Source organism: Seriola aureovittata, chromosome 15 (genome assembly GCF_021018895.1).
Source record: "Seriola aureovittata isolate HTS-2021-v1 ecotype China chromosome 15, ASM2101889v1, whole genome shotgun sequence".
NCBI lineage: Eukaryota > Metazoa > Chordata > Actinopteri > Carangiformes > Carangidae > Seriola > Seriola aureovittata.
Genome location: NC_079378.1, coordinates 13,453,164 through 13,467,563, shown reverse-complemented (window position 1 = coordinate 13,467,563; position 14,400 = coordinate 13,453,164). Strand labels below are relative to the sequence as shown.

The 14,400-nt window shown below is 32.5% G+C and overlaps 1 protein-coding gene across 2 annotated transcripts in view; it reads right to left on the bottom strand.

Moving 5' to 3' along the window:
• The window catches only part of ppm1e (protein phosphatase, Mg2+/Mn2+ dependent, 1E), a 63,407-nt gene that overhangs the window by 16,006 nt on the left and 33,001 nt on the right, over positions 1 to 14,400 (bottom strand). For both annotated transcript variants that reach the window (XR_008829684.1, XM_056396761.1), the window contains exons 5-6: positions 14,136 to 14,324; positions 12,081 to 12,224 (exon numbers count right to left, since the gene is read on the bottom strand). Coding sequence is in view for 1 of the 2 variants with exons in the window: in XM_056396761.1 (XP_056252736.1) it covers positions 12,081 to 12,224; positions 14,136 to 14,324 (333 nt within the window). In the remaining variant the exon portion in view is untranslated. The remainder of the gene's footprint in view (positions 1 to 12,080; positions 12,225 to 14,135; positions 14,325 to 14,400) is intronic.

Below are 14,400 nucleotides of genomic sequence, written 5' to 3'. Positions count from 1 at the left end.
ACTATGACGTTTTTTAACGTTTTTATGCCTTACTATACTAAGACGTTTTTATGCCTTGCTATACTATGACATTTTTTAATGTTTTTAATACCTTGCTATACTATGACATTTTTTAATGTTTTTAATACCTTGCTATACTATGACATTTTTATGCCTTGCTAAACTATGACGTTTCTTAACGTTTTTATGCCTTGCTATACTAAGATGTTCTTTGATGTTTTTATGCCTTATTATACTAAGACGTTTTTATGACTTACTATACTAAGATGTTTTATGCTTTACTATACTATGATGTTTTTTTAACGTTTTTATTCCTTACTATAGTATGATGTTTTTTGACGTTTTTATGCCTTACTATACTATGCCGTTTTTTATTGTTTTTATGCCTTGCTATACTATGACGTTTTTATGACTTGCTATACAATGTCATTTTTTTAACGTTTTCATGCCTTGCTATACTATGACGTTTTTTGATGTTTTTATGCCTTACTATACTATGACGTTTTTTATGACTTACTATACTAAGATGTTTTATGCTTTACTATACTGTTTTTTTGAACGTTTTTATGCCCTACTATATTATGACGTTTTTTGATGTTTTTATGCCTTACTATACTATGACATTTTTTTATGTTTTTATGCCTTGCTCTACAAAGACATTTTTATGCCTTGCTATACTATGACGTTTATACCTTACTATAATAAGACGTTTTTTAACTTTTTTATGCCTTGCCTTACTATGATGCTTTTATAACTTACTATACAATGTCATTTTTTGTCCCTTACTATATTATGACGTTTTTTAAATTTTTTTATGCCTTACTTTACTATAACGTTTTTTAACGTTGTTATACCTTGCTATACTATGACGTTTTTATGCCTTAATATGCTATAATGTTTTTATGCCTTCCTATACTAAGACGTTTTTATGACTTGTTATACTAAGATGTTTTATGCTTTACTATAATATGATGTTTTTTAACGTTTTTATGCCCTACTATATTATGACGTTTTTGACGTTTTTATGCCTTGCTATACTATTACGTTTTTATGCCTTAATATGCTATAACGTTTTTATGCCTTACTATACTATGACGTTTTTTGACGTTTTTATGCCTTACTATACTATGACGTTTTTTGATGTTTTTATTCCTTACTATACTATGACATTTTTTAATGTTTTTATACCTTGCTATACTATGACGTTTTTATGCCTTACTATACTAAGTCGTTTTTATGACTTATTATACTAAGATGTTTTATGCTTTACTATAATATGACGTTTTTTGACGTTTTTATGCCTTACTATACTATGACGTTTTTATACCTTATTATACTATGATGTTTTTATGCCTTCCTATACTAAGACGTTTTTATGACTTATTATACTAAGATGTTTTTATGCTTTACTATAATATGATGTTTTTTAACGTTTTTATGCCTACTATATTATGACGTTTATTGACGTTTTTATGCCTTACTATACTATGATATTTCATAATGTTTTTATACCTTTCTATACTATGACGTTTTTATACCTTACTATACTATGACGTTTTTAACGTTTTTATGCCTTGCTATACTATGACATTTTTTAATGTTTTTAATACCTTGCTATACTAAGATGTTCTTTGATGTTTTTATGCCTTACTATACTAAGACGTTTTTATGACTTACTATACTAAGATGTTTTTATGCTTTACTATAATATGATGTTTTTTAACATTTTTATGCCCTACTATATTATGACAATTTTTTGACGTTTTTATGCCTTACTATACTATGACGTTTTTTGACATTTTCATGCCTTGCTATACTATGACATTTCTTAATGTTTTTATACCTTGCTATATTATGACGTTTTTATGCCTTGCTATACTATGATATTTTTTGATGTTTTTATGCCTTACTATACTATGACGTTTATACCTTACTATACTATGATGTTTTTTAACGTTTTTATACCTTGCTATACAATGTCATTTTTTATGCCCTACTATACTAGGACGTTTTTTGATGTTTTTATTCCTTACTATACTATGACATTTTTTAATGTTTTTATACCTTGCTATACTATGACGTTTTTATACCTTACTATACTATGATGTTTCATAATGTTTTTATACCTTTCTATACCATGACGGTTTTATACCTTACTATACTATGACGTTTTTTAACGTTTTTATGCCTTACTATACTAAGACGTTTTTATGACTTACTATACTAAGATGTTTTATGCTTTACTATAATATGATGTTTTTTAACGTTTTTATGCCCTACTATATTATGACATTTTTTGACGTTTTTATGCCTTACTATACTATGACGTTTTTTACGTTTTTATGCCTTGCTATACTATGACATTTTTTATGCCTTACTATACTATGACGTTTTTGATGTTTTTATTCCTTACTATACTATGACGTTTTTAACGTTTTTATGCCTTACTATACTATGATGTTTTTTAACGTTGTTATGCCTTGCTATACTATGACGCTTTTATGCCTTAATATGCTATAACGTTTTTATGCCTTACTATACTATGACATTTCTTAATGTTTTTATACCTTGCTATATTATGACGTTTTTATGCCTTGCTATACTATGATGTTTTTTTATGTTTTTATGCCTTACTATACTATGACGTTTATACCTTACTATACTATGATGTTTTTTAACGTTTTTATGCCTTGCTATACAATGTCATTTTTTATGCCTTACTATACTATGACGTTTTTTGATGTTTTTATTCCTTACTATACTTTGACATTTTTTAATGTTTTTATACCTTGCTATACTATGACGTTTTTATGCCTTACTATACTATGACGTTTTTATACCTTACTATACTATGATGTTTCATAATGTTTTTATACCTTTCAATACCATGACAGTTTTATACCTTACTATACTATGACGTTTTTTAACGTTTTTATGCCTTAATATGCTATAACGTTTTTATGCCTTGCTATACTATGACATTTTTTAATGTTTTTAATACCTTGCTATACTATGACATTTTTTAATGTTTTTAATACCTTGCTATACTATGACATTTTTATGCCTTGCTAAACTATGACGTTTCTTAACGTTTTTATGCCTTGCTATACTAAGATGTTCTTTGATGTTTTTATGCCTTATTATACTAAGACGTTTTTATGACTTACTATACTAAGATGTTTTATGCTTTACTATACTATGATGTTTTTTTAACGTTTTTATTCCTTGCTATATTATGATGTTTTTTGACGTTTTTATGCCTTACTATACTATGCCGTTTTTTATTGTTTTTATGCCTTGCTATACTATGACGTTTTTATGACTTGCTATACAATGTCATTTTTTTAACGTTTTCATGCCTTGCTATACTATGACGTTTTTTGATGTTTTTATGCCTTACTATACTATGACGTTTTTTATGACTTACTATACTAAGATGTTTTATGCTTTACTATACTGTTTTTTTGAACGTTTTTATGCCCTACTATATTATGACGTTTTTTGATGTTTTTATGCCTTACTATACTATGACATTTTTTTATGTTTTTATGCCTTGCTCTACAAAGACATTTTTATGCCTTGCTATACTATGACGTTTATACCTTACTATAATAAGACGTTTTTTAACTTTTTTATGCCTTGCCTTACTATGATGCTTTTATAACTTACTATACAATGTCATTTTTTGTCCCTTACTATATTATGACGTTTTTTAAATTTTTTTATGCCTTACTTTACTATGACGTTTTTTAACGTTGTTATACCTTGCTATACTATGACGTTTTTATGCCTTAATATGCTATAACGTTTTTATGCCTTCCTATACTAAGACGTTTTTATGACTTGTTATACTAAGATGTTTTATGCTTTACTATAATATGATGTTTTTTTAACGTTTTTATGCCCTACTATATTATGACGTTTTTGACGTTTTTATGCCTTGCTATACTATTACGTTTTTATGCCTTAATATGCTATAACGTTTTTATGCCTTACTATACTATGACGTTTTTTGACGTTTTTATGCCTTACTATACTATGACATTTTTTAATGTTTTTATACCTTGCTATACTATGACGTTTTTATGCCTTACTATACTAAGTCGTTTTTATGACTTATTATACTAAGATGTTTTATGCTTTACTATAATATGACGTTTTTTGACGTTTTTATGCCTTACTATACTATGACGTTTTTATACCTTACTATACTATGATGTTTTTATGCCTTCCTATACTAAGACGTTTTTATGACTTATTATACTAAGATGTTTTATGCTTTACTATAATATGATGTTTTTTTAATGTTTTTATGCCCTACTATATTATGACGTTTATTGACGTTTTTATGCCTTACTATACTATGATATTTCATAATGTTTTTATACCTTTCTATACTATGACGTTTTTATACCTTACTATACTATGACGTTTTTTAACGTTTTTATGCCTTGCTATACTATGACATTTTTTAATATTTTTAATACCTTGCTATACTAAGATGTTCTTTGATGTTTTTATGCCTTACTATACTAAGACGTTTTTATGACTTACTATACTAAGATGTTTTATGCTTTACTATAATATGATGTTTTTTAACATTTTTATGCCCTACTATATTATGACAATTTTTTGACGTTTTTATGCCTTGCTATACTATGACGTTTTTTGACGTTTTTATGCCTTGCTATACTATGACATTTTTTAATGTTTTTAATACTTTGCTATACTATGACGTTTTTAGGCCTTGCTATACTAAGATGTTCTTTGATGTTTTTATGCCTTACTATACTAAGACGTTTTTATGACTTATTATACTAAGATGTTTTATGCTTTACTATAATATGATGTTTTTTTAACGTTTTTATGCCCTACTATATTATGACGTTTTTTGACGTTTTTATGCCTTACTATACTATGATATTTCATAATGTTTTTATACCTTTCTATACTATGACGTTTTTATACCTTACTATACTATGACGTTTTTTAACGTTTTTATGCCTTGCTATACTATGACATTTTTTAATGTTTTTAATACCTTGCTATACTAAGATGTTCTTTGATGTTTTTATGCCTTACTATACTAAGACGTTTTTATGACTTACTATACTAAGATGTTTTATGCTTTACTATAATATGATGTTTTTTAACATTTTTATGCCCTACTATATTATGACAATTTTTTGACGTTTTTATGCCTTACTATACTATGACGTTTTTTGACATTTTCATGCCTTGCTATAATATGACATTTCTTAATGTTTTTATACCTTGCTATATTATGACGTTTTTATGCCTTGCTATACTATGACGTTTTTTGACGTTTTTAATACCTTGCTATACTATGACGTTTTTAGGCCTTGCTATACTAAGATGTTCTTTGATGTTTTTATGCCTTACTATACTAAGACGTTTTTATGACTTATTATACTAAGATGTTTTATGCTTTACTATAATATGACGTTTTTTGACGTTTTTATGCCTTACTATACTATGACGTTTTTATGCCTTACTATACTATGATGTTTTTTAACGTTTTTATGCCTTGCTATACAATGTCATTTTTTATGCCTTACATTACTATGACGTTTTTTGATGTTTTTATTCCTTACTATACTATGACATTTTTTTATGTTTTTATACCTTGCTATACTATGACGTTTTTATGCCTTACTATACTATGACGTTTTTATACCTTACTATACTATGATGTTCCATAATGTTTTTATACCTTTCTATACCATGACGGTTTTATACCTTACTATACTATGACGTTTTTTAACGTTTTTATGCCTTGCTATACTATTACGTTTTTATGCCTTAATATGCTATAACGTTTTTATGCCTTGCTATACTATTACGTTTTTATGCCTTAATATGCTATAACGTTTTTATGCCTTGCTATACTATGACATTTTTTAATGTTTTTAATACCTTGCTATACTATGACATTTTTATGCCTTGCTAAACTATGACGTTTCTTAACGTTTTTATGCCTTGCTATACTAAGATGTTCTTTGATGTTTTTATGCCTTACTATATACTAAGACGTTTTTATGACTTACTATACTAAGATGTTTTATGCTTTACTATACTATGATGTTTTTTTAACGTTTTTATTCCTTACTATATTATGATGTTTTTTGACGTTTTTATGCCTTACTATACTATGCCGTTTTTTATTGTTTTTATGCCTTGCTATACTATGACGTTTTTATGACTTGCTATACGATGTCATTTTTTTAACGTTTTCATGCCTTGCTATACTATGACGTTTCTTAACGTTTTTATGCCTTGCTATACTAAAATGTTCTTTGATATTTTTATGCCTTACTACACTATGACGTTTTTTTTAAGTATTTTTTTAAGGCTTTTTATGCCTTTATTTGACAGTACAGTAAAGAGACAGGAAATGGGAGGCAGAGAGGGGAAATGACATGCAGTAAGGGCCGTCCGATGCGGGACTCGAACCGGGGCCTACTGCAGCGAGGACCGTGGCCTCTACACATGGGGCGCCTGCTTAGACCACTACGCTACACGACAATGTTTTTCTAACTTTCTACACTATGACGTTTTTTAAAGTATATTCTTTCGGGCTTTTTATGCCAGGACAGTAAACAGACAGGAGATGGGGAATGACATGCAGTGAGAGCCGTCCGATGCGGGACTCGAACCGGGGCCGACTACAGCGAGGACTGTGGCCTCTACACATGGGGCGCCTGCTTAGACCACTACGCTACACGACAATGTTTTTCTAACTTTCTACACTATGACGTTTTTTAAAGTATATTCTTTCGGGCTTTTTATGCCAGGACAGTAAACAGACATGAGATGGGGAATGACATGCAGTGAGAGCCGTCCGATGCGGGACTCGAACCGGGGCCGACTACAGCGAGGACTGTGGCCTCTACACATGGGACACCTGCTTAGACCACTACGCTACACAACGCCCCTAGATGCATTTTTTTTAACTTTTTAAGTCTTCCTATACTAGGACGTTTTTATGACTTACTATACTATGATGTTTTTTTAACGTTTTTATTCCTTACTATATTATGATGTTTTTTGACGTTTTTATGCCTTACTATACTATGACGTTTTTTATCGTTTTTATGCCTTGCTATACTATGACGTTTTTATGACTTACTATAATAAGACGTTTCTTAACGTTTTTATACCTTGCTATACTATGACGTTTTTATGCATTGCTATACTATGATGTTTTTTGATGTTTTTATGCCTTACTATACTATGACGTTTTTAACGTTTTTATGCCTTACTATACTATGACGTTTTTATGCCTTGCTATACAATGTCATTTTTTATGCCTTACTATACTATGACGTTTTTTGATGTTTTTATTCCTTACTATACTATGACATTTTTTAATGTTTTTATACCTTGCTATACTATGACGTTTTTATGCCTTACTATACTATGAAGTTTTTATACTTTACTATACTATGATGTTTCATAATGTTTTTATACCTTTCTATACTATGACGGTTTTATACCTTACTATACTATGACGTTTTTTAACGTTTTTATGCCTTGCTATACTAAGATGTTCTTTGACGTTTTTATGCCTTACTATACTATGACGTTTTTATACCTTACTATACTATGATGTTTCATAATGTTTTTATACCTTTCTATATTATGACGTTTTTATACCTTACTATACTATGACGTTTTTAAATGTTTTTATGCCTTGCTATACTATTACGTTTTTATGCCTTAATATGCTATAACGTTTTTAAGCCTTACTATACTATGACGTTTTTTGACGTTTTTATGCCTTGCTATACTATGACATTTTTTAATGTTTTTAATACCTTGCTATACTATGACCTTTTTATGCCTTGCTATACTATGACGTTTTTTGATGTTTTTATTCCTTACTATACTATGACATTTTTTTATGTTTTTATACCTTGCTATACTATGACGTTTTTATGCCTTACTATACTATGACGTTTTTATACCTTACTATACTATGATGTTTCATCATGTTTTTATTCATTACTATACTATGACGTTTTTTAATGTTTTTATGCCTTGCTATACTATGACATTTTTATGCCTTGCTATACTATGACGTTTCTCAACGTTTTTATGCTTTGCTATACTAAGATGTTTGATGTTTTTATGCCTTACTACACTATGACGTTTTTTTAAAGTATATTTTTTCAGGCTTTTTATGCCTTTATTTGACAGGACAGTAAAGAGACAGGGGATGGGGAGGCAGAGAGGGGGAATGACATGCAGTAAGGGCCGTCCGATGCGGGACTCGAACCGGGACCGACTGCAGCGAGGACCGTGGCCTCTACACATGGGGAACCTGCTTAGACCACTACGCTACACGACGCCTCTAAATGACGTTTTTTACGTTTTTATGACTTCCTATACTAGGACGTTTTTATGACTTACTATACTAAGATGTTTTATGCTTTACTATACTATGATGTTTTTTTAACGTTTTTATTCCTTACTATATTATGATGTTTTTTGACGTTTTTATGCCTTACTATACTATGACGTTTTTTATCGTTTTTATGCCTTGCTATACTATTACGTTTTTATGCCTTAATATGCTATAACGTTTTAATGCCTTGCTATACTATGACATTTTTTAATGTTTTTAATACCTTGCTATACTATGACATTTTTATGCCTTGCTAAACTATGACGTTTTTTAACGTTTTTATGCCTTGCTATACTAAGATGTTCTTTGACGTTTTTATGCCTTACTATACTATGACGTTTTTATACCTTACTATACTATGATGTTTCATAATGTTTTTATACCTTTCTATATTATGACGTTTTTATACCTTACTATACTATGACGTTTTTAAATGTTTTTATGCCTTGCTATACTATTACGTTTTTATGCCTTAATATGCTATAACGTTTTTAAGCCTTACTATACTATGACGTTTTTTGACGTTTTTATGCCTTGCTATACTATTACGTTTTTATGCCTTAATATGCTATAACGTTTTTATGCCTTGCTATACTATGACATTTTTTAATGTTTTTAATACCTTGCTATACTATGACATTTTTATGCCTTGCTAAACTATGACGTTTTTTAACGTTTTTATGCCTTGCTATACTAAGATGTTCTTTGACGTTTTTATGCCTTACTATACTATGACGTTTTTATACCTTACTATACTATGATGTTTCATAATGTTTTTATACCTTTCTATATTATGACGTTTTTATACCTTACTATACTATGACGTTTTTAAATGTTTTTATGCCTTGCTATACTATTACGTTTTTATGCCTTAATATGCTATAACGTTTTTAAGCCTTACTATACTATGACGTTTTTTTGACGTTTTTATGCCTTGCTAAACTATGACATTTTTTAATGTTTTTAATACCTTGCTATACTATGACCTTTTTATGCCTTGCTATACTATGACGTTTTTTGATGTTTTTATTCCTTACTATACTATGACATTTTTTTATGTTTTTATACCTTGCTATACTATGACGTTTTTATGCCTTACTACACTATGACGTTTTTATACCTTACTATACTATGATGTTTCATCATGTTTTTATTCCTTACTATACTATGACGTTTTTTAATGTTTTTATGCCTTGCTATACTATGACATTTTTATGCCTTGCTATACTATGACGTTTCTTAACGTTTTTATGCTTTGCTATACTAAGATGTTTGATGTTTTTATGCCTTACTACACTATGACGCTTTTTTAAAGTATATTTTTTCAGGCTTTTTATGCCTTTATTTGACAGGACAGTAAAGAGACAGGGGATGGGGAGGCAGAGAGGGGGAATGACATGCAGTAAGGGCCGTCCGATGCGGGACTCGAACCGGGACCGATTGCAGCGAGGACTGTGGCCTCTACACATGGGGCACCTGCTTAGACCACTACGCTACACGACGCCTCTAAACTATGATGTTTTTTTAACGTTTTTATTCCTTACTATATTATGATGTTTTTTGACGTTTTTATGCCTTACTATACTATGACGTTTTTTATCGTTTTTATGCCTTGCTATACTATGACGTTTTTATGACTTACTATAATAAGACGTTTTTTAACGTTTTTATACCTTGCTATACTATGACGTTTTTATAACTTGCTTTACGGTGTCATTTTTTTAAACATTTTCATGCCTTGCTATACTATGACGTTTTTTAATGTTTTTATGCCTTGCTATACTATGACGTCTTTTTGACGTTTTTATCCCTTGCTATAGTATGATGTTTTTGTAACTTAATATACTAAGACGTTTTATGCCTTGCTATACTATGACATTTTAGGCCTTACTATACTATGACGTTTTTCAATGTTTTCATGCCTCATTATACTATGACGTTTTTTTGACGTTTTTATGCCTTGATATACTATGAGATTTTCTGACTTTTTTATGCCTTGCTATACTATGATGTTTTTATGACTTACTACACTAAGACATTTTATGCCTTACTATACTATGGCGTTTTTTGACGTTTTTATGCCTTATTAGAATATGACATATTTTGACGTTTTTATGCCTTACTATACTTTGATGTTTTCATACCTCACTTTCCAGTCTGTGTCGAATTTACATGTTCTCTCTGTGGCTTTGTGTCTTCTTTCTGGGTACTCTGGTTTCTTCCCACAGTCCAAAGACATGCACATTAGGTTAATTGGCTCTAACGCCTTATTGTACAATGACTTTTTTTACGCCTTACTATACTATGGCTTTTTATGCCTTAGTATACTATGACTTTTGACATACATATGACATACATGTACCTATATCAAGAGTGATGTTACCATATGTGTAACCTATAAGAGGATATATTATTATGACACATATACATACTCTGGATATATGAAGATATAAGTTCATAACATACATAAAATACTCATGTAAAATGCAACTTTCTTAAAACAACTTACTTATACAAATTCTATATGTTTTCTATATGATTTTCTTAATAATTTCTAATCAAATTCAAAAATACATGTCTATCTTTTATATTGACATATATAATATGAACATATACTGTCAGGCTTTGGGATGGATATGTATTTAACATATCTCTCTCTATGAACAGATATACTAAAATACATGTTTCTATTAGCTAGATTTTACATATATATCAATATATGATATTGTTCCAATTACTAAGTAGGTTTCATATGTAACCTTTTACTAATATAGGCTATTTTAAATACATATATGATTTTACTTCATATGTACATATATTTCATACATGAAAATTCAACACATGTACATATATTACATTTGCATATAGGCATTCCTGAATGTAAATTCAGATCTTATATTTAAATAAACCATTTGGTTGACAGCATCAATAAGCCAATCTCTTTGTTTTTGCGGGATGGTTGGGTTGCTGCATCTCTACCAATGTTGAGGCCAAACCTACGCCCTTGATACAGATACCACCCTCATGTCAGGCTAGCTGTTTTCTTTTGTTTCCCGTTTTGTGCTAAGTTAAGCCAACTGGCTGCTGGCTATAGTTTCATATCAAAAAAGACAGATGAGTATGATATCAGTCCTTTCATTTGACTTTTGGGGCAAAAAGTGATAAAAAAAAAGTATATTTCCCAAAATGTTAGAGCATCAAATCATTTTAATTGGATATTATAAAGAAAAAAAATGTCATGTAAGTAAATGTTAAGTACACCACTAATGCTCATTGTCATCAAACAGGCCGGTTTACTCTTAAGTTCACTTTTCTCTGAAAGGAAACCTGAAACGACAGCTGCATGTAAAAAATCTGATTCTATAATTCAGAAACACTAGAAGTTTGTGAATATAAGCTTTTGATAATTAAATTCATGTATATCACAAATACAAGTCTACATTTTAATTTATAGAAAAGGCAAATAAATGTAAGTTGTATGAATCTGAAAATGAATGACAGTATACTGTATAATGTCTCAAAATCTATCAATCCACTAAGATTCATCACTTTAATTTATGGCTCTTCATCTGAATCAAGTATGCTTACAGTGGAAATTATCGATTTGAGCCCGATGGTGTGTGAAGATGTGTGTGCATGTGTAAATGGTTACCTCTCTGTCTGGTTTATGTGGTTTCATCAGCTCCACAACCTGTCCTCTCCTGACCAGGATGACCTGGGAGTCTCCCAGCCAGGCCACATACAGCGTCTGGCCCCGCAGGAACGTCACCACACCTGTTGTGCCACAACGCAGGTTCTGCCAAAAACAGGCGCATGTTACAGTATCCAGCTCACAGCAAGCAACAGCTGCACTACTTCGTACAGGAATGGTATCCCTGTTTTCAGGTCTTGAAGTCTCAGCGGAGAGGAACAGAGCTATCAACTGATCACCACCTGGTAGTGAGTTGGATTAATTGGCGCAGGAGACTGCCAGAAAGACCTAACAGACCCAAATGTGTAGTGAGGGTGAACTGGGACCTGGCTGAGGCCCCAGTCTGCAAGGTCTTTAACCTTCACCTCCAGAAGAACGTCTCATTCATCCCAGGTTAAGTGGGGGACATGGAATCTGAGTGGGCCATGTTCAAAGCCAGCTACTGGGAGCTGGGTCAGAACATTGATGGCGTGTGTCGTGCAGCAACCTGAGAACCATGGGGGAGGGAGGCCATCAGGCTGAGGGAGGAGGTCCTTCAGGCTTGATTGGCACAGAGATCTCTTAAGCCACAGATGGGTACCAGCAGGCCAGAAGGGCTATGGACATGATGGTCGCAGACACAAAAACCTGGGTGTGGGAGTTTGGGGGAACAATGGAGCAGGAGTTTTTAGTTGGCCTCACGAACATTCTGGCAAACCATCAAATGAGTTAAGAAGGGAATGCAGTGGCCAAAATGTGTTCAGCAGCAGGGGAGAAGGAACTGCTGAACCCTTGAAGCCAACCAACATGTCCTCTATGCTGAAGGCGCTGAACATTGATGGCCTATGTTGGCTGACACGCTTCTTTAATGTCGCATGCAGGTCAGGGACAGTAGCTTTGGACTGGCAGACCAGGGTGGTAGTTCCTGAGATGTTCAGCTTTTATATCACAGAAATAAGAGCTGTATCCGTATTCTCAGCAAGAAGTTGAACATGTTTCCAGTTGGTGTTGGCCTCCACCAGGGTTTTCCCTTGTCACCTATCTTATCTGAGGTTTTCACAGACAGGATTTCAAGGCAAAGTCAGGGGGAGGAAAGTGTCCGGTTTGGGGTCCTCAGAATGGCCTTGCTGCTTTTTGCAAAAAACGTGGTTCTTTTGGCTTCATCAGGCCGTGACCTCTGGCATGCATTTGGGGTTGTTTGTAGCTGAGTGTGAAGCAGCTGGGATGAAAGTCAGCACTTCCAAGTCTGAGGCCATGGTTCTCTGCCAGAAAACTGTGAATTGCTCCCTTCGGGTTAGGAAGGAGTTGCTGCCCCAAGCACTGCCCCAAGGAGTTTAAGATCTCAGGCTGTTGTTCATGATTGAGGGTTAAAATGGAGCACGAGATTGACAGGTGGACTGGTGCAGTGTCAGCAGTAACGCATACATTGTACTGGACTGTTTTGGTGAAGAGAGAGCTCAGCCAGAAGGCATAGCTTTTGATTTACCAGTCAGTCTATGTTCCAACCTCCACCTGTGGTCATGAGCTTTAGGTAGTGTCCAAAAGAAATGAGTTTCCTCTGTCAGGTGGCTAGACTCATCCTTAGAGACAGGCTAAGGAGCTCAGACAGGCACATCCAACTGGTAGAAGACCTCAGGGTATACCCACAACACACTGGAGAGATTATATAGCTCATCTCTCCTGGGAACACCTTGTGATCTCTCAGGCTGGAAAATGTTGCTGGCAATGTCTGGATTACTTTGCTTAACCTGCTGCCACCATGATCTAACTCCAGATAAGCAGCAGAAAATGGATGGATTGATGTGGTAGTACATGTAGTAGTAGTAGTAGTAGAAGAGGGCTACTAGTAGTGATAACATCAACAGTAGGAGAGATAAAAGAGTAGTAGAAGTAGTACTAATAGTATTAGTTTACATTAGTAAACAAATACAATTCAGTTACCATGATAGATTATTACTTTGCATCATCAACAGGTTTACACTGGTACTATATTTCTTAATATTATTAAAGGCTTTGGCTCTTTGCACATGTGGTTACCTCTCGTGAGGCCTTCTTCACAAAGCGTTCGTCGGTGAGTTTGAAGGCCCTGCAGAGTGCCTCGCCGGGGTCCTGGCTGAAAGATTCCTGACGAACTAAGTTGACGTGGAGGTGATTGGCAGCATAAATGGCAGCGTCAACACCGCCATGACCGTCAAACACGGCAAAGAAAGCCTGTTCTTCCTGATCCTGAGAGACAATACATATCAGTTAGTGGACACAGTGAAGAGGACACAGTAAATTGAACAGCTCCTTGCATTAAAAG